Source organism: Gigantopelta aegis, chromosome 3, assembly GCF_016097555.1.
Source record: "Gigantopelta aegis isolate Gae_Host chromosome 3, Gae_host_genome, whole genome shotgun sequence".
In the NCBI taxonomy this organism is placed as follows: Eukaryota; Metazoa; Mollusca; class Gastropoda; order Neomphalida; family Peltospiridae; genus Gigantopelta; species Gigantopelta aegis.
Window position 1 is genome coordinate 57,541,438 of NC_054701.1, and position 21,464 is coordinate 57,562,901.

A 21,464-nucleotide genomic window follows, 5' to 3' on the forward strand; every position below is an offset into this window, starting at 1 on the left:
CGTTTCGTGGAACGGGGCCCTCTTCTGTAAAAAAAACAGGCCGAGTGAATTTCATATATACATGCGCACCCATATACATGTATTCGTAACCAATATGTATTCGTATTCATTCGTACAAATATATAACCGTCTTTCTATTCGTAACTAATCATTCAGGGACACGGGAGCAACAGCACTCGACACTACGGACAGTTTGCAGATAGGACACACAATTGTAGCTTTCTCAGGTTTCCCAATCAACTATGGCTATGTATGTGTACCTGTTGTCGAAAGTAGCTCTACTCTACAGTGTGTTTTGAAAGATAGCCAAGCCACTACACTAGGCACAAACAGACAGCGTAGCGAATGAGTTTGAACCATTAAATGATTCTTACTCGTTCTCTCTCTCTCTCTCTCTCTCTCTCTCTCTCTCTCTCTCTCTCTCTCTCTCTCTCTCTCTCTCTCTCTCTCTCTCTCTCTCTCTCTCTCTCTCTCTCTCTCTCTCTCTCTCTCTATAACAGACCACTGTAAAATGCCATTGATACATACAAGTAATGATGAATGTAAACGTGGATAAATGTGTCATTAGTCTGGATACGAAGGTTTTTTTTTTTGTGAAACCCAAAGAACATCTTTAAATAGTTTAGTAAGCCATAACATAATATGATGTAATATTACTGTATATGTATTTGAGATATAAAAAAAACACATTGTCTTTTAAAACCTATTGTCTGCACACAATACATCTTACCAGGCTTCATATTTCTTTTCCCAAAGGTCAGATTATGTAACACTGTAGAATTCTTTTTAAAGTGTGTTTTGTGTAACGACACCACTAGAGCACATTGATTTATTTATCATCGGCTATTGGATGTCAAACATAGAACAAGCTGTTGTAGCACACGCCTGTTATGGTGTCGACTTTCGCTGTCTCCTTCGTCCTAGGACGGGATCTTTTATATACACCATCCCACAGACAAGATAGCACGCATTATGGCCTTTTGTAAACCAGTCAGAACGAGAAACAGCCCAATGGGACAACTGACGGGAATCGAGCGCAATTAGCCGAGCGCTTTACCACTGGTCTACGTCCCTCCACTACAATTTTCAAATGACAAAAACGCACCGTACTAATCATTTATATTTATTTCTTTTCAGATCTAAATACTGATAAAAAAATTAAATACACGTATGTCATTCCAAAAGAAAAGAAAGGTATAATGGATATATCATTATGTGGCTTTTAAAAGTAACAACTCAAGTTGCTTCATTTGAAATCCTCGATTTGTAGCAACCTACAGCTGTGCTACTCGATACTTAATTAACGTACCATATCGGTTTGGTATGTGGGATTTACATCCTGAAGAATATAGAACCACGAGAATAATAATAATAATAAAAAACCCAACTAAAACTACTTTATTGCGGCTGATCTCTGGGGTGCTACTTCGCCGATGATTGACGAGTGCAGAGAGCGGCTATCGCTTTCCATACAACAACAATTTCCATATGGTTTCGTGATGAGGAGCGCCGGGCCAGAGGGTTCAATATGACAATGAAGAATCCATTTACAAAGAAACGGCAAACACTAGTAGCAGGAACCACACACGTATCAAGCGCACGCGCCACTAGCACGGGCTGACACTGGCAAGAAGCCTTCACGCACCACGAAGCCAAACGGCATTACCTGAGTCGGACAGGAATTGCCAAGCGGCCTGGTCACTATTGATTTTGTGACATGTATCCCGTGATGGTAATTGCAGGAGAGCCCGAGCATCATGCATATACGGAACTGCGGTTTGTTCGCAGAGTTACTCAACATCGGCAGTTAGCAAGTTGGGCGGGTCAATTGAAAACGCTCATCTCCGCGTGTCATTAACAAACGCATAAAACCGTTATTGGAAGAAGAGAAGCGATTTCGCCATGTCCAAGAACATTTAATGGCATCAGATGGATTTCGCGGATGGTACTTTTTCCCCTATGTTGTCCGGAGTTTTTGCAAACCAATATATATTCAATGAGGTATACAGGCGACGGACGAGTTGCGTAACGACTTTGAAACTCAAGCCAAAACCACTTAGAACGAATGACTGATGGTCACAGTGCGACAACATGATCCCAACTTGAAGTTGCATTGGCAACGGGTTAAGATCTCATAATCTAACTTGCGTAAGCTGCGGGATGTAAACGACATTAGCAGAGACTGGTAATAGATTGGTAATAAGGCGGAGGACTTTTGGGACACACTTGTTTTAACTGAGACAATGACGTCCACGAGACGACCGTTTAAACTAAGCGTGAGCAATATTTCAAAACTGAACCTGAACATGTTTCTGGTTTACACAAAAACAATAATGTCTTCTTCGAGGCTTGTTTTCTCTTAAAGATGGGCGATGCCTTCCCCCATACTTGTAATATGGGTTCTGCTTTCAATTCTGGTGGCGGGAACGTGCACGTTTAGTTTCTTGCAGCCGTTTTGGTTTCTGCACGAACACTTCACCCATTCGTTTGGAATCATCAGTTTTTGTTTCGGCGACACCCGCTTCTTTTACGCTCAGGAGGTGTGTGGATCGTACGGCGGGAATTTCAACCTTGGGAGTATTCCGTCCGGGGCGTGGCAGGCTGCGTGTGTCCTCTATGGCGGTGGGTGTGGCCTGCTGTCCCTGGGAGCACTATTTGCGACATGTGTCGTCTGCGTTCCAGTTGACTACCGGAAGCGTACAACCAGGGTGGCAGGGTACACACAGATCATTTCAGGTAACAAATTAACCCCGATATATAAAATATAGGCTGAAGTTATAATAGAAATTATTTGTCACATTCGGTGCTAGCGTTATTAACTTACGAACACCCGTTTGTGGTCAGTTTGACTAACAGAGAATACCCGACATTTTACACAAGGTTGACACACATTATACCTGGGTCCTGGGTACTAGTTTAACGTGCTCATATACCGCGAAGGTTTCGAACACGCAACACTAAATCAAGAACTACCCTGCCATAGACTGATGCAAATATTTAGGGCGTACGGAGTAGAAGTAATTGCAGTTCTGATTGGTAATGATATGTGAGCGTATTAAACAGTGCAAATATTCTCTATTCTCAATAAATTAATATATACTGAGGCAAAAAATTTAACGCGTTGGAACTACTGCAAACTGCATTTTAAAACACAGGCTACTGTCAGTGACAGGACACTTGCGCATTTATTTTATAATGAACAGTTCCTGTTGTCATATACTGACAAATGATGCATTAGTTTAAATCCAGTGTCTTAATTCACTTTAAAAGTCACGAGTTTTCTTTTATTTAAGCACATTTACCCTATATCCACTCCCCACAGATAAAATAACATATATTATTACCCATATGGTTACAAATATCTTGGTACATATTAATGCCAAGTGGGACGTAACATTTTTGACGTCAAATGATGCCGTCATCAATTAGCGCACTACAACCTTACAGGAACGTCAACGAAACGAGTTGAGTGATATAAATTAAGATCGATTATGGGTAATAAATAGGATATTAAACTCGCTACCATTTCGTATCATGTTTATGTCCCTCGTGAAATAATTTTCATTGTTACTCGCTAAAGCTCGTGACAGTTGAAAATTATTTCACTCGGTACATAAACATGTTACGAAATGAAAGCTCGTTTAATATCCTATAATTACGGGGTCTTTTTTTTATATACAAGTCGTGGAACAATGGTTGGAACAAGATGGGCAGACTCGACCGACAAATCTTCTTGAATCTATACGACCACCCCACCCCACCGTCAAAATACCCAACGACAAACAACCAATGACATCAACATCCAAAACAAAGAAGAACAAAAAGAAAGAAATGAAATGAAAATAAAATAAAGACAAAATGCCAAAAAATTAATAAATAATTAAAAACAAATGATAAAATAAATATTCAAAATGTGGCCTTCAGATTATAGCCTGTAAACAATCGTATAAAATTGTATAAACATACCCAGGTTAGGTCAGGTCAGGTCAGGTCATGTCAGAGTGTTTAACGTGCACACTCAGAGCAAACTATTGTAGCGCACGCCTGTCCTGGGCACAGGTACCGGCCTAGACCGGCTCCTCCGTCCAGAACAGAAAAGATATCCAGATTAAGGTCAGTCGGTTAATATACATTAAGTTTCACTGACGAAGCTTTTAAATACTGTTTCAAAATGTGTCTGTGGTTAAATAATGGTTCAGTGTCAGTTGGCAGGATTGGAATAACACCTTTTACGAACACCTGATATAATCCCTGTTTTGATAGTAATTTCTGGGATCGATCCCCGTTGGTGGGCCCATTGGGCTATTTCTCGTTCCAGCCAGTGCACCACGACTGGTATATCAAAGACCGTGGTATGTGTTATCCTGTCTCTGGGATGGTGCATACAAAAGATCCATTGCTGCTAATCGAAAAGAGTAGCGGGGTTTCCTATCTCAATCTCTGTGCGGTCCTTAACCATAATATGTCTGACGCCATATAACCGTAAAATAAACTGTGTTGAGTGCGACGTTAAATAAAACATTTCTTTCTTTGATAGTAATGTGTTGAGTGCGTGCAATCACACCTGTCTAAATCTCCATTAAAACAGGTGTTGTACAGGTCGAGATTTGTCTTGAACTCACGTGACAATGGCAGTCATCCTACCACAGACCGATGTGTTTCATTTCAAAATATTTTCCTGCTTATAACCAATTAAAGTTCAAGCACGCTGTTCTGGGCACACACCTCAGCTATCTGGGCTGGACAGAGGGTCAGTTGTTAGTGGGAGAGAGAGAGAGAGAGAGAGAGAGAGAGAGAGAGAGAGAGAGAGAGAGAGAGAGAGAGAGAGAGAGAGAGAGAGAGAGTGTGTGTGTAGTGGTCTTACACCTACCCATTGACTCGTTAAAATTCGCTCTGGGTGGGAGCCGGTACCGGGCTGCGAACCCAGTACCTACAAGTCTTATGTCCGATGGTTTAAACACGACACCATCGACGCCAGTCTGATGTGTTGTTGTTGGGTGTGCTTTTATACAGATGACGCAGCTGACAGTGATTCGTGCGGGCAGTCACGGCAACATCCTTTGATACTGTCTAGTGCAGAGATACGGACGTGAATTAACTGATGATTTTGTCGTTCTCATTTGCAGTCCCAAAATAGCATGCAAAGCTTTTATTTAACAGTGTGCGCCATCTATACCCCCCCCCCCCCCCAAAAAAAAAAAAAGATTAATTAAAAAAAACATTTTTTTTTTATATAATTAAATCCTTCAGGAACTGCAAGCCACAGCTTATACATAATGTATATAATATCACTGACGAAATTACATCGCTGAATCGCATGCCGTGATGTGTTGAATGAAGGAGCCATTTACTGGCACTCGTCAATACTGTTCAGTCCACAATAAAACAAAGATAATAGTTTGCCTTCAACGTGGGTTTTTTAAACAATATTTGAAATGTTTTGTTTTTTTATTTATTAATCATTTCAGTTTGACTTGACGTAAAAACAAAGGATTTTTTTTGTTTGTATATGCAAAATGTGAAAATACTGGTCAAGATATAAATAAAACAGCAATACAATGTGTTGTTTAACCACACCACCAGAGCACATTGATTTATCAATAATCGGCTATTGGGTGTCAAACATTTGCTAATTTTGACAGTTTTAAAGGAAATCCGCTATATTTTTTATTAGTAGGAAGGGATGTATTATATGCACTTTTCATATACAAGACAGCACATACCACGGTATCTGGTATACAGCAATAGTTTCCCTCAGTGAACAATGTCTTCTACTCATTGAGTTTAAAATTATTCTTTCTCGATTTTTTTTTAATCCTACATATATTCAAAATAGATATCTAACTACGATCAAAAGAAAGAGAGAGAGAGAGAGACAAGAACACACACACACACACACACACACACACACACACACACACACACACTGTATTACATGTATTGACAAATGTTTTTACAAATTGATTATAAATGTAACTCGTCTTTGTTTTTCCCAGTACAATTTTCCATTTTTATTTTTACATCAAGCCAAACAGGAATTATTTACACGCACGCACACACGCGTACACGCACGCGCGTACACATAGACACACACACACACACACACATAGAGAGAGTAAGAGTGATATATATATATATATATATAGAGAGAGAGAGAGAGAGAGAGAGAGAGAGAGAGAGAGAGAGAGAGAGAGAGAGAGAGAGAGAGAGAGAATTGTTACTGGCTAAGTATTTCAATGGACTAAATATTCATGTTTATGTTGACAGATGACACGCTACAAAACAGTAAACAGTCACTGTAATTAATAATAGAAAAAGGATATTTTGTTTTCACGACTCTCAGGTGCATTGCTTAATGAGTATCTAGCACACGGTAGTTGCAAGTCTGTAATCTACTGAACAGTCGCAAAGCGCTCGATTGATGTTTTGTCGGTCTAAGGTCGATCCCCGTTGATGGTCCCACTGGGCTATTTCTCATTCCAGCCATACACCATGACTGGTATATCAAAGGCTGTGGTATGTGTTATTATCTCTATGGGATGATGCTTGTAAAAGATCCCTTGCTACTGATGGAAAAATGTAGCAGGTTTCCTTTCTAAAACTGTATGTCAGAATTACCAAATGTTTGACATCCAATAGCCGACGATAAATAAATCAATGTGCTCTAGTGGCGTCGTTAAACAAAACAGTAGCATTAAGTGCAGATTAATCTATGTTGTAAACCACACATATAGCGTGTAACACGATTCATGAGGTGGTAGGCTCCAGTTGTTATCTTTGATCTTCAAGTTAAAGCTTTATTCGAGTCGAGGATTACCCAAACACGCGTAAACCATGTTTAAGGATCACCGCTGGCTATGCGTTAAGATGGCATGGAGAAATGCAATCCGACCACGACATTCTTGTCAGAAGTGGTTTGCGCATCGGCTCCGTGCAATAGGAGATTCATCGTGGCGTTTAGACACTCAAATGGTCTAGAGAATGCAAGGCAAGCACGCGAATGATGTGCAAATTCTTGTTTTGGCCACAAGCCTCTGAAGTCATGTGATTCATTTACATTCCACCAGACCAACTGCATCAACATGTTCTCATGGACTATAATGAAGTGTTAATAAAGGGATTTTTGCAGTGTCCATTAGGTGGAAATTGCCCGTTAGCATTAGATACACGTTTGAGTACCTTTAAGAAAAATGAATGTTTAAATATCATAAAAGATCCTTGAAAGTCGGTCATATGTTTCAAATTAAAGCTTGCATTGTAGCCAACCAAATAACACATCGGAAGTTAAAAAAATTAAGAAAATTCATAACCAAAATATAAAAACATATAAAAACATAACTGCCAGAATTTTGACAGTGATAATAACATTACGAATACAGACTTTGAAAATTAAAAAAAATGTATGTTTCTAATGGGTAAGAAGTTACCAGTCTTGAGTTAAAAATGAATATGCAGAACTGAATAGGATTCGAAAGAAAAAAATGAATGAATGAATGAATGAATGAATGTTTAACGACACCTCAGCACAAAAATACAGATCGGCTATTGGGTGTCACAAATGGTAAAAAGCACAAATGTAGTAAAATCAAATGCAGAACTACCATTAAAGGGACTTTCCCGAGTTTGCTGCATTGTAAGATGCTTACGACTAATAAATATTTCTTCGATTAAACTTACATATTAAATATATTTTCTTGTTTAGAATATCAGTGTGTTTCTGGTCGTCTTAATATTTGTAAGAAGCCCAAATATGATATGACGTACGAAAAAATATTTTGTTTTAGGAAATAAAATAAAATTTAACCTAGTACAAATATTAGAAACGATCAGAAACACGTTTAATATACAGCTACTAATATTTTATGCAGAAAAAATATATTTGATATGTAATTACAGTCATCAAAAAGTCTCTGTTAGTCGATAACATCTAAAAAATTGCAGCAAATTCAGAAATGTCCCTTTAAGGTCTTTATTGCAAGAGAACGTTCGACAAATAAATGTCAAAGACTATTTGTAGGCATCGATGCTAGGCAACACAAACATAATGTGTCTGCCATTTAAAACAATCAGTCGCAGTAGCATTAACTGAATAAGCTGGATGGGGTTTGCGTAATATAATAGAGAAAACAAACCCAGACACAATTTCCGGTGGGAGTGATGACATCAAGACGTTTTTGTTTACTGGTTGACGGAAAAGAAAGGTCGCGATAATATATAAATGTGACAAATATTCATACGTTAATGATTATATGTTGTTTTTTTTAAAGCATTTTTACAAAGTATATTTCAAGCACTTGGTTATATTCATTTTAAATACTGGTCATTTGTATATGCATAAAAATAAGAGTCACTATATTATTATTATGTAAATTCTGATTCGAAACTGTGTAATGGACCTCCACCCCTCTAAAACAAAATATTTTTTAAAAATCAAAAACGAAAAAAAAACAAACATTAAAAGAAGAAAAAAGACCAACAAAAAACAACTCTCTCTCTCTCTTACACACACATACACACACACACACACACACACACACACACACACACACACACACACACACAAATACAAAACATTAAAATACATTTTACAATTAAATCCTGCCACAGATTAGGCCTTTGCACAATGTATGGAAGAAACTGCACAGCCGCATCGCATGCTGTGGTGTGTTGAATAAAATAGCCATTTATTAGCACTCGCTAATATTAATCAAGTACACAATAAAATGAAGACAATACTTTAAAAAAAGTAGCTCGTACCGTTACATATTTGAAGTGTTCTGTATTAATAATTTCAGTTTGACTTTTAAAAAAAGGAAAAATGTTTTTGAAAAAAAAAATATTGTTTTACTTTTACGTGCAAAATGTGATAACACTGGTGAGAATATAAATAAAACAGCAATACAAAGTGTGATAACACTGGTGAGAATATAAATAAAACAGCAATACAAAGTGTGATAACACTGGTGAGAATATAAATAAAACAGCAATACAAAATGTGATAACACTGGTGAGAATATAAATAAAACAGCAATACAAAGTGTGATAACACTGGTGAGAATATAAATAAAACAGCAATACAAAGCTTGTTTTGTTTAACGACACCACTCGTGCACATTTATGCATTTATTTTATTATTTAAAAGTTTATTAACCCCAGAAATATATATGGTAGTGTTAGGGCTGGGGACTCATGATATTACTACCTTACAGTCGTGTTAATATAAACAATATGAATACATATAATACATTACAATTACAACTGTATAATTAAACATGGATATATTAAAAAATTATGTAATATAGGGGTTAACAGTGTAGTTAGAAGAAAGAAAAAAGATTTAGAGGGAAAAACAGAAAGAAGGAATGAAAGAAAGAAAGAATGAATGTTAAGATAAGATTTTAAAATAGCAATTATTAAATTTTGTTTTGTAATAAATACTTTTTATTAATAATCAGCCAAACAGTCAACAAAAAATAAAAATAAAATTACACTCTCACACACACACACACACACACACACAGACAGACATACATGCATACACGCACACACGCACATACACTCATACACACACACACACACACACACACACACACACACACACACAAACAGAACCTCACCAAATTCCTGTTATGTTGCTAGAAACTAGCTTTCAGCAAATTCAGTTTAGTAGTATCTGCATAAAAATATCATTAATTGATTCCAAGCAAACAAAAAGCGGAATAATGATTTCCGGAGATTGGTGATATGATCGTATGGCGGAAGAGGCCCAGTGTTGAATTACTCTTTTATCAGATAGTATTGCTTACACAGTGTGTGAGACAAAATGGATTCAAGACCTTACATTTACCAGTTTAAATTACCAGTTGTCAGGACTAATGTATCGGAGACACATGGAGAGTCGGTGAGCAAACACAGACACACGCACAGATGAGTAATTGCTAGAGGAACTCTGTCAAAAAAGAAGAAATCATTAACGACTTGTTTTTCGCAATTGACAGTTTACGTTATCTTCAAAAAAAGTGGGGGAACCTGAAATATTAATGTTAATATCAACTATTAGACCGAACATACATTTTGACCACAGAGATCCTAGTAAAGAACGTTCAGGTCTGTTTATCAACACACCGAAACACATTCCATAGTTTGCACATGCATCACGCAGTTGCCCCTTACACGTATGTGGGGTGTCATTCTCGATTTTGCCAATTTCCAGGAAGGTCTATTAATTACTGTGGAACATTATTTCTGTCAATCTTTGCATTCTGTTGATCATACAGTTGTTATTGTTTTGTTTTAGTCATTTTTATTGTTTGAATTTGTGATTTACTGATAAAACACCCCGTCAACTTTCAAATTTCACTTCTCAACCCAATCGTCCTTCAAGATTTTTGGTGGTCATAAAACCTTCTGTATTATTGAACTACCGGTTGTAATGTTTGCACAATTAATTCATTATTATCACAGAACCATTCCCCACAGCTAATATACCTTACAATATTGGCAATTGTAAAGTTCCCCTACTTTGTTCGAAGAATATATGTGTGTTTACGTTATTATGTGTTATAACAAACCAGGTGTTAAAGCCGAATGATACGAGCCATTCCCCATGGCCGAGAGCCACTTAACCTAATATGATACGTTGTCGTAGTAACAGATTTCATTAATAGTAAATAAAGGCGTGGGACGTAGCCCTGTGGTAAAGCGTTTGCCTGATGCGCGATCCCCGTCTGTGGACCCACTGGGCTATTTTTCTTTTCAGCCAGTGCACCACGACTGGTATATCAAAGGCCGTGGTATGTGCTGTTGTGTCTGTGGGATGGTGCATGTTAAATATGCCTTGCTACTAATGGAAACGTGTTTCCTCTCTAAGACTAAGTATTTCAGAATTATCAAATGTTTGACATCCAATAGCCGATGATTAATAAATCAATGTGCTTTAGTGGTTTCGTTAAATAAAACACACACTTTACTTAAGTAATAAATGAACGGCATGCAAATTTTACTGTGCAATTATGATGATTAATTATTTAACCGTTGATGGAAGGCATGTAGTATAACCTGTTGTAGTGGGCATTGAATGTTGCTAGCACCTGTCAATACGGAATAACTAGATGTATTACCGTGCTTAAATTACATGTTTATAGGCTGTATTCTGCCACAAGTGTAATCATAATAGCTGTTGATGGGTACTTATATTGTGTTCTGTTACCTCAAGGCAACACACCACCATTTGTCGTGTTGTTACTTCTTGTAGCAGGATATTATAGTCCTGTTTAGGAAATAGTTCCTCATAGCAAAAATACTACAAAATTCTGATATGCTTTTTGAAATCTTGCTTTGATGAGTACACGTCATGGGCGTCAATCCGGCTTTAAAAGTGGGGGAACGTGTTAGTGTGTGTGTGTGTGTGTGTGTGTGTGTGTGTGTGTGTGTGTGTGTGCGCGCGTGTGTGTGTGTGTGTGTGTGTGTGTGTGTGTGTGTGTGTGTGTGTGTGTGTGTGATAAAGGAAAAAGTGGGGGGGGGCATTTATATAGATTGTCCCCCGCCGTTGAAAAGTGAGGGGGACGCGTCCCCCCTGTCCCCCACCGATCGACGCCCATGGTACACGTAGGTTGACCCCTGTGGTATTTAAATAACCCATTGGTATGAAGTTACTTGTTATATTTAGCACTAACTGATAACAACTGTGCAAGTGGTATAGTGCAACTTGTATAACAGCAACACGAGGTTGTACTTGGGCATGGTGATTGTTAACTGAACAATTTCGACCTATGTTGATTTTGTACACAGTACTTGTCAGTTGAGAGCACTCCCTAAAATTAGTAGTCACATGACCCTCTCGACAGTGTTGTATTTTTCACAGAATATATTCTGACATAGAAATTGTATTGAACTGCATGGAGTAATTAATGGTGGTGTGTAACCTTAATTAAGGCCTAAAACCACTAACGGTTGCACTCAAGATTTCTTTTAGGCTTTCCTCACCATTGGTTCATATCAGTCTACCCATCGACCAACCTAGGTTGGGTGTCCCTAAAGCCGCACTCACACGTACACTTTAAACTAGTTTAACTAAACTGGTATAACTAAACAAGTTTAAAATGTAAGTGTGAACGAGGCATTTTCATTATAACGGTATAGCCAAAACACTCCAGTATGTGGTTTAGTTAAGCTGATATAACTAAAACAGTTTAAATGTAAGTGCGAACGCAAACTGTTTTAGTGGAACTAATATAAGACGGTAGTAACAGTGACGTCACAGTCAGATTAAGCAGTAAGTGCACTAGCAATGGCCTAACAAACTTGTAGTAGTCCAGAGGATACGTTCACAAAAATGACCGAATCGTGCACTTTTTGAAAAAAAAAAAACATGAGACTTTTCACACACATACTAGACATCATAGAGAATATTTGCAAGATTGGAGACATTCTCAATATGCCACGTGGTGGCCATGGCCGCCATAATCAATTGTTGTTTTAATGTCCGGCGCAAGTGCGAAAAACTACACTTCCGCTTTAAACACGTGAACGCTCGTCATTTCCAACCAAAAGTGTTTTAGCTAAACCAGTGTAGTTAAACCAGTTTAACTTGTGTAAGTGTGACCACAGTTTATTAGAAGCCGAAGCTCCTACCGGCTAAGCTCGTTGGGTCATTGATGCATACAAAACCCCTCACATCATCGAGGAATGAACCACAGATGTAGGCGGTATACCAGAGACGATTTGTTTGATTCCTTGAGCTACTCTCGGCAAACTAAGTTCAAATTAACATGTATCTCCTTTTTTTTCTTTCGATGAACCGTTCAAAAATGCGCCAAAATTCCTGCAAGAAATTGCGCGCTACTTTCCTTTTTTGACTTAAAGGGACATTCCTGTGTTTGCTGCACGTTTTAAAATGTTACAGACTAATAAAGACTTTTAACGATTGTAATTACATATCAAATATATTTTTCTGCATAAAATATTAGTGGCTGTATATTAAACATGTTTCTGATCGTTCTAATATTTGTACTAGGTTAAATTTCATTATATTTCCAAAAATAAATTTTTTTTGTACGTACGAAATTATTTGAAGACAAAATCCAGTTTGGGCTTTTTACAAATATTAAGACGACCAGAAACACATTGAATATACAGACACTGATATTCTAAACAAGAAAATATATTTAATATGCAAGTTTAATCGCAGAAGTATTTTATTAGTCGGAAACATCTTACAATGCAGCAAACTCGGGAATGTCCCTTTAATCCTACGGGATATTCGAAATTCAATAGCACCGAACTTGCCCTCGCCCTCTACCGATTTCGGTCGGGCTGCTGGCGCTCCCTTGCACTGAACAGCGCGGGCGATCCCCTCTTCCACCCACCCTGACTCTTTTCTTGACCTGGACAGAGGAGTCAGCCGCCGCCAGCACCTGCGCCCAGAACAGGCGTGAGCTACAACAGCTTGTTCCGAATGTGCACGTAAAACCCTATGACGTGACCTGACCTGACCTTTGGTTCCTTGATCCATCTTTTTGGACACGTTTGGTTGAGTTGATCTTCGCTCGTAGAATAATTGTTTCCAACATGAGGAGATATCTTTTAGTTCAAATCACATTTTGTCTTGGATTGTTTTAATAACCTTAGTGGACAACACGGGTTAAATAAATGATTAGCTGGAAGTAGAGCATCCTTATAATTTAATGTACTTTGCTAATGGAAAAAACAAACCAAATCCCACGAAACACAAACAAAACAATCCCTCCTCTCGTTTTTCCTAAGTAAAAAGCCTGTAAAAATATAATGAGTAGTGCAGTCCTGTCTGGTGGAAACTGGTTGGACAATTTGTTCCCAATACCTTTGTCAGTATACTACATTATTACTAATTTAGAGGAAGGTATTTTGTATATTATATTATATATATTTATAGACATAAATAGACCTAAAATTATTTTTGGTTCTATATCATTGTCATTTTTTATACATAAAGCTGCTATTTTGTTGCAGTGGAAATCATTTCCCATAAGAAATATATATACGTGTGTGTGTGTGTGTGTGTGTGTGTGTGTGTGTATCTTGCTTATATCTAAACCTATCGCGATGTGGCCACCTGTTATCCAGCTCAATGTGACAGAAGTTGGAGTCTGAACGATACTTTCGAATATGGAATACTGCCATACGTTTGTAATTAAGTAAATTACTAGCATCAGTGAACAACGATAATACCATCTGGGTAATTAAAGACAGCACCATTACATCTTTCATCTCCTGGTAAAACTGCGGAGAGTATTTGTGGTTATAATAAAATGCTTGAGAACATTTGTACACTTCATTAACGGGTCTTCGCGGTGGGCGTTTTTTCGCAGTTGACTGTTCACGCGTTCGGTGTTAACGTTCTGCGAAACCGCAGGAGTCCGCTTAAATCTTCTCCTTCAATTACACGGCTTTCCAGCTCTCAGCGAGCTATTTCGTCAAGTGGAGAAGAATTCCGCAACACGTTATCAGCAGAATAAACTTTAAGTGGTTGATCACAAAACAAGATCAAAGAACATACTAGTACATGTATATACATCTTTATTCACATTTCTGTGGGGTGGGTTTTTTGTGTGTTTTTTTGTATTTTTTTTAATGATTAACGACAAAATATTGGGAAGAAGGAAGGAACTGTTTTATTTAACGACGCACTCAACACATTTTATTTAAGGTTATATGGCGTCAGACATATGGTTAAGTACCACACATATTTTGAGAGGAAACCCGCTGTCGCCACTACATTTGCTACTCTTTCAGATTAGCAGCAAGGGATCTTTTATTTGCGCTTCCCACAAGCAGGATAGCACAAAGCATGGCCTTTGTTGAACCAGTTATGGATCACTGGTCGGTGCAAGTGGTTTACACCTACACATTGAGCCTTGCGGAGCAGCAAGGGATCTTTTATATGCACCATCCCATAGACAGGATAGCACACACCACGGGCTTTGATGTACCAGTCGTGGTGCACTGGCTGGAGCGAGAAATAGCCCAATGGCCCACCGACGGGGATCGATCCCAAACCGACCTCAAGCGAACGCTTTACCACTGGACTACGTGTCGCCTCCGGCTATTGGGTGTCATAGTTGTTGTTTTTTTAAAACCACAATCATCATATAATATAGCTTTCGTAGAGTTTTTATTTGTCCTTGTCAGGCTTGTAGGAACCGGGGTGAGGTTGCGGAATGGTGGGCGCGGGGAAATGTGTGGGTGGGTGGGTGGTCTGTGCCACGAAAATGTATGGGTTTTTTTCCTACTCTATATACATAAAGGTAAACAATATTACTTGCCCCCCCCCCCCCTCCACTAGAGGCTGAGAACAACCCACTAGAGATTGAGCCTGGTTGTATAAACTATTTTCATTACTTATAATTTTAAGTTTTGTTAAATGGACTCTTCCCTTTTCAGCTTCAAGGATGCCATTCTCTACCGATGCTATTTCTTTTATCCTTTTCCATAAATAAATAACGGTCTGCCTAGTGATCACATGTTTACAATGAGTATTAAATATTCAAGAAAAGTTTCATATGTAAGGTTATTCTAAATAAACCTTATTTGTAATGCTAGGCTCATAATATCAACTGTCACTACGAAGTTGGCCAACTTGATAGGTGTGGTGTAATTTACGATAGATGCGCTCAGATTAACAACTAATCGGCCGTAGGAGTTGTATACAACGAGAATCGAGTTGTAAGAGCGCTCAGACAGTCGAGATCAGCGAGTTGGCCAACCCCGTCGTAACAGTTGGTAGTCTGATTATTAGCATAAGAAAAAAGAGAAATCTCGAAATATGCTAAAGTATGTCGGTGGTTTGAAAGAAGACGACAGAAGCGTGTTTTTGATGTACTTAATAACATTCTTCTTCTTTTTTTTACTTTGCCATTTTTTTTCTTCACATGTTCTTCAAAAAATCGTGTTGAAATGTTTCGTTGTTACTTTTATAAAGACAAACATTCCGAATCCATCACGTAGTCAGGTTTTCTTATTTCCCTCTGATGATTGAAGGATGTGGCAAGCGGCCAACTATTGCTCATGTCTTTCAAAAAGCATCTCCCAGTGTGGATTAAAAAACATTGTAACTGAACATAATTATATACTTAATATAGACAAACACATGTGAAGGTAGTTATCTAAACTATGCATGTATATTACGACACCCACTGGTAAAATCTAAACTCTTTTTTTTTAGTATTCCTGTTACCTGTGGGTTTATTCAGAAAGCATGAAAATTACTTGTATCGGGTTTTAAATTCTTTATTTATGACAATGAAAACAATCACACATCATATATAATAACATGAGTACATAAATGTATTTTTATTTAATTATCTTCCGGTTGTTTATGATCAATGTATGAACACCAAAAACGTGTGGTTACTATATATGTTAGTCCGGAAGGACGTAGAAAGTATGGTTCTTTCCACGTCCGGATCTTGTTACATACCCTATATATAGCCTGTATTCAAAACGTATTTCAACCGTTTCTCAACCGAAATAGTGCAACAAATGGACACACAAACCAAAAATGTATAACCTACCGTACTCACAAAATCCCGATTGAAATACTTGCATCATTATTAACAAAATAAATCTTGAACGACAAGCTTAAAAAATATCCCCGATATTTTAAATTTGCTAAGTAGAGGGAAGCAACTCCCAGTCAGTTGTGTTTGCTCCATTCGCGCACGGGATCTAGCTCGCTTGAGGTACTTTGGTCGCAGGATCAAGTCTTATCGGTGGATTCATTCTCTACCCCCCCCCCCCCCCCCCTCCCCCAGTGCACCACGACTGGTATATCAAAGGCCGTGATATATTCTGCCCTGTCTGTGGGAAAGTGCATATAAAATGATCCCTTGATGTTTACGGAGAAACGTAGCGGGTTTACTCTAAAAGTTTAAAAGTTTGTCTTGTTTAGCGACACCACTAGGGCACATTGATATATTCATCCTCGGCTATTGGATGTCAAACATTTGGTAATTTTAACATATAGTCTTAGGAAGGAAACCCGCTACATTTTGGCATTAGTAGCAAGGGATTTTTTATGTGCACCATCCTACAGACAGGATAGCACATACCACGACCTTCGATATACCAGTCGTGATGCACTGACTGGAACGAGAAATACCCACCTACGGAGATCGATCCCAAACCGACCGCGCACCAAGCGAGCGTTTTACTACTGGGCTACGCCCTTCCCCAGTTTAACTTCGGGATTACTCCAAGAATATATGTTAGAATTATCATATGTTTGACATCCAATAGCCGATGATTAATAGTAACTCGTTAAAGGAAACTTTCAACACACCTTCATTAAAAACAGCGGAAATACAAGCCAAGCCAGTTTGATGGTACGCATGACATGACGTAAATTATGAGTTTTCAGAGGTAATTTCTCGTATGCAGGTATTTTTTGTATGTTGTTTTCATTACTAAATGGATCGTCTGGCGCTAACTGCGTGTTTCGTCTGCTGACAAGGGAAATAACTTATTATAAGTGAGCTCATCACTGGAGCATAATGATCGACAGGTTGTTAGTATTAAACGAATTCCAGAAATAAACAATTTTCTTCTCATAGCTGCAAGAAATAACCTCAGTTTGATTGAAAACATATTTTATTGGACGTGTAAGTACATATACAAAATAACTGAGCATTCGTTTTCCAAGTTAAGAAACCCTTTTTATAAAATAAATACTGCATTCAAAGAAAACTTGCTTTAAAATAAAGGAAAGAGAAAGAAGTAGTACTGTTTATCAATAATGCATTGCTAATATTAAGAATGATTTATTTTACATTATTGATAACATGTAAATCAGTTGTAACCTTATTTCCCCGATGTTTTGTGTAAGGAAACCTTGTATTTCCCCCATGTACAGACATTTTACCTTTTTATTTGCTTCATTTGTTTTGTTCTCTTTTATATTATTATTTGTTTAAGTGTATAGCTCTGCCATATAGCCAAATGGGATTCGTATGATCTCTGGCCAAATTGTTTGACCCGAACATATGAAACGATACAGCTTCTTTTAGTAAAACACGTAATTATATATGTGTTGTTTCGTGAACGATAGGTGTACTGTCCTTTAAGAAATGCATAATTATACCATTATTATTGAACTTTATTCAACACAACTTTATCTGGATAACTTGTGCCGAATCCTTGTGTGTGTGTGTGTGTGTGTGTGTGTGTGTGTGTGTGTGTGTGTGTGTGTGTGTGTGTGCGTGCGTGTGCGCGCGCGCGTGTGTTTATATATATATATATATATGTTTTCAATAAAAAAAATCTGCTTTATCTTTTTTTGTAACCTTTCCGAAAATAAGAAAAGCTTTCACAATTACAATTTTATTATAATACTAAGTAATAAAAATCACCAAATTTTATTATTTTAAAATATAATGATTCACTATATTTCATTTTATTTTCAGTTCTAATAATGATAGCTGGGCTGCTCATTTATCCCTTGGGCCTTGGGTCGAACTTCTTCCGGCACTACTGTGGTGAGACCGCTTCCGCTTACAACTCGGGACACTGCGTGATTGGCTGGAGCTACATGCTAGGAATTATGGGAACTGCGCTGTCAATGTTTTGTCCGTTTTTGTGCCAGTATACGGATATGAAGACAAATGAAATATTCTCTTAGCCCGACGAACGAAAACAACCGTTACCGTAGCTCAAAATGTTCTATTCCATTCACATACCAGAAAGATGACATCATGGAGAGATAGTGGTACTAGTTACTGTCCACTTAGTTACAATGGATATTGCTGCTGAAAACAGAAACTTATTATGACGTGCTATGCATGTGTTCACACATTAAATTTGATCGTAATAATAATAATAAAATTGTAATACATTTGTTCCATTTTCTCTTTCATTATATTGATATGTGTGTTTGTGTTAGAATAAACAAATAAGAACAAGCCGATTTAAGTTTGGATTGACGATCAGTTCTTTTACATAAACTGTTTAAGAACATGTTTACTTTATGAAATGGAATATTTACAAAATATATGATTCAAGGGTATGATTTACACAATCCACCGTATTTGGAATATACAACTGAAATGGAGATCAGTCATTAACGTGGCACGAAACTGATTTTACATTTTATTTTGAAGTGGACGTTGGAATTCCGATTGAATTGTTTTTCATTGTATACAAACATTGCTTATTGTAAATCAGCATCAACATATTTTATAATTAATTAATAATTTTCGATACACTGCAATAATTACTCTTATTTATGACAATTAATTACAGTATCACAGGGCATAAAAGAAATCTTGGACCAGTTGCCAGGAGATATATACTACATGGAAATAGCAATGAACAACTGAACTATTTTGCATGCACATGTTCTAATTTAGGATATACTAGTAGTTATGAAGTATTGTCGACAATCCTGGTCTTATTTCGCCAATTATTATGCACTATCAACATTTATCAGGACTGTAATGTTGATATGTCTAGTGTAATGTCGACAGTTCTTGTGTAATGTGGAAATGTCAAATGTATTGTCGACAGTTCTAGAATAATATCCATATTTCTGGTGTAATGCCGACAGTTTTCGTGTAATATTGATAGTTCTGATGTATTGTTGACAGTTCTCTTATGTTATCGATAGTAACACCTGTCGACAGTTCTAGTGACATGTCGACAGTGCTCCTATAATGTCGATAGTTCTTGTGTACTATCGACAGTTTTCCTGAATTATAGATAGTTCTATTGTACTATTGACAGTTCTGTTATAATATCGATATTTCTAGTACTGTAGGCTCTGGGGTTGGGGGTGTAGTTCGTGTACATGACTCTTTTAGAGAGTTAACTTAAACATTCTGGTTCTATATGACAAGGTCTTCAGAAAACGTTTGGGTAACACTTCAAGGTTAAGTACGCTTTCTACCTTCCAGAGCCAGGACTAGAGTGTACTGTTGACAGTTCTCCTGAATTATCGATAGTTTTAGAGTACTCTCTGCAGTTCTGTTGGCAGTTCTCCTGAATTATCGATAGTTTTAGAGCACTCTCTACAGTTCTATTGGCAGTCGATTGCTTGCAGCTTGTATTAACCCGAATTTCTGACGATCATTTACCATGATGGTTGCTTATTGTGTACATATTTGTGAAGTGAAAATAAAAACAACATGGGTGCCTCATCATTATGTAAGTGGATGAATGATGGGATGCCACGACTGTACGCCATATCAATATCTGACCGTGGCTTGTGGAACCAACACTTGTGACGTGTTAAGCAAATTCTATTAGAAACTGTAGAACAGACTAAATTAGGTGGTATAGCCGTTTGTCCGTGTGTAACATGGCTGTACATGTTCTTTTTTTTTTGTAGTTCTCAAACGTGGGCGCCTCATCATTACGTAAGTGGATGAATGATGGGATGCCACGACTGTACGCCATATCAATATCTTATCCTGGCTTGTGGAACCAACACTTGCCACCTTGTGACGTGTTAAGCAAATTCTATTAAAAACTGTAGAACAGGCTAAATTAGGTGGTACAGCTGTTTGTCCGTGCGTAACATGGCTGTACATTTTCTTTCATGTAGTTCTCAATTGCTTTTAATGCTACCATTTCGTCTTGGTGTGAGTGAAAAACACAAAAAGTGGGTGCGTGAATTATATATAATTTGCCTTTACTAATATATTTTTGGTTTATGCGTGTGTGTACATTACGTTGCAAATGAATATTTTGTCACACTTCTATTTATTTATTTATCAATCAATCACGTATTGTGTATTTATGAAAGAAAAATAAAGAAAATTATACGATTTTTGTGCTTTATCTTTTTATTTAAAGTCAAATGCTTGTTTTGTTGAACGACTCCACTAGAGCACACTGAATGATTAATCATTGGCTATTGGATGTTAAACGTTTGGTCATTTTAATACGTTATCTCTGGATGAACCCTGCTACATTTTTCTATTAACAGCCAAGGATTGTATATACACTTCCCCACTTACAGGAGAGCGCACACCAGTTTTTGATATACACCAGCCGTGGGGTACTGGCTGGGACAGCCCCCCCCCCCCCCCCCCACCCTCTCCACACACACACACACCGATGAAGTTAGATCCTACAACTCGAGAACCCCAGGCGAAAGCTTTACCAAAGAAATAGTTTGTAGTAATGTCGTAAAGCAGAATATAAACAAGAGCCACAGTTAATGGGGAGGGGGTGGGACGTAGCCCAGTGGTAAAGCGCTCGCTTGATCGGTCTGGGATCGATCCCAGTCGGTGGGCCCATTGGACTATTTCTCGTTCCAGCCAGTGCACCACGACTGGTATATCAAAGGCCGTGGTATGTACTACCCTGTCTGTGGGATGGTGCATATAAAAGATCCCATGCTGCTAATCGAAAAAGAGTAGCCCATGAAGTGGCGACAGCGGGTATCCTCTCTCAATATCTGTGTAGTCCTTAACCATATGTCTGACGCCATA

The 21,464-nt window shown here is 37.8% G+C and overlaps 1 protein-coding gene across 1 annotated transcript; it reads left to right on the plus strand.

The window, feature by feature from the left end:
• The first annotated feature begins 1,528 nt into the window (after window positions 1-1,528).
• LOC121368312 (transmembrane protein 211-like) lies at window positions 1,529-20,795 on the plus strand. Its single transcript, XM_041492992.1, has 2 exons — window positions 1,529-2,736; window positions 18,438-20,795. Exons 1-2 carry the CDS (start codon window positions 2,373-2,375, stop codon window positions 18,650-18,652), a joined length of 579 nt encoding a protein of 192 aa, XP_041348926.1. The 5' UTR covers window positions 1,529-2,372; the 3' UTR covers window positions 18,653-20,795.
• The last annotated feature ends 669 nt before the right edge of the window (window positions 20,796-21,464 follow it).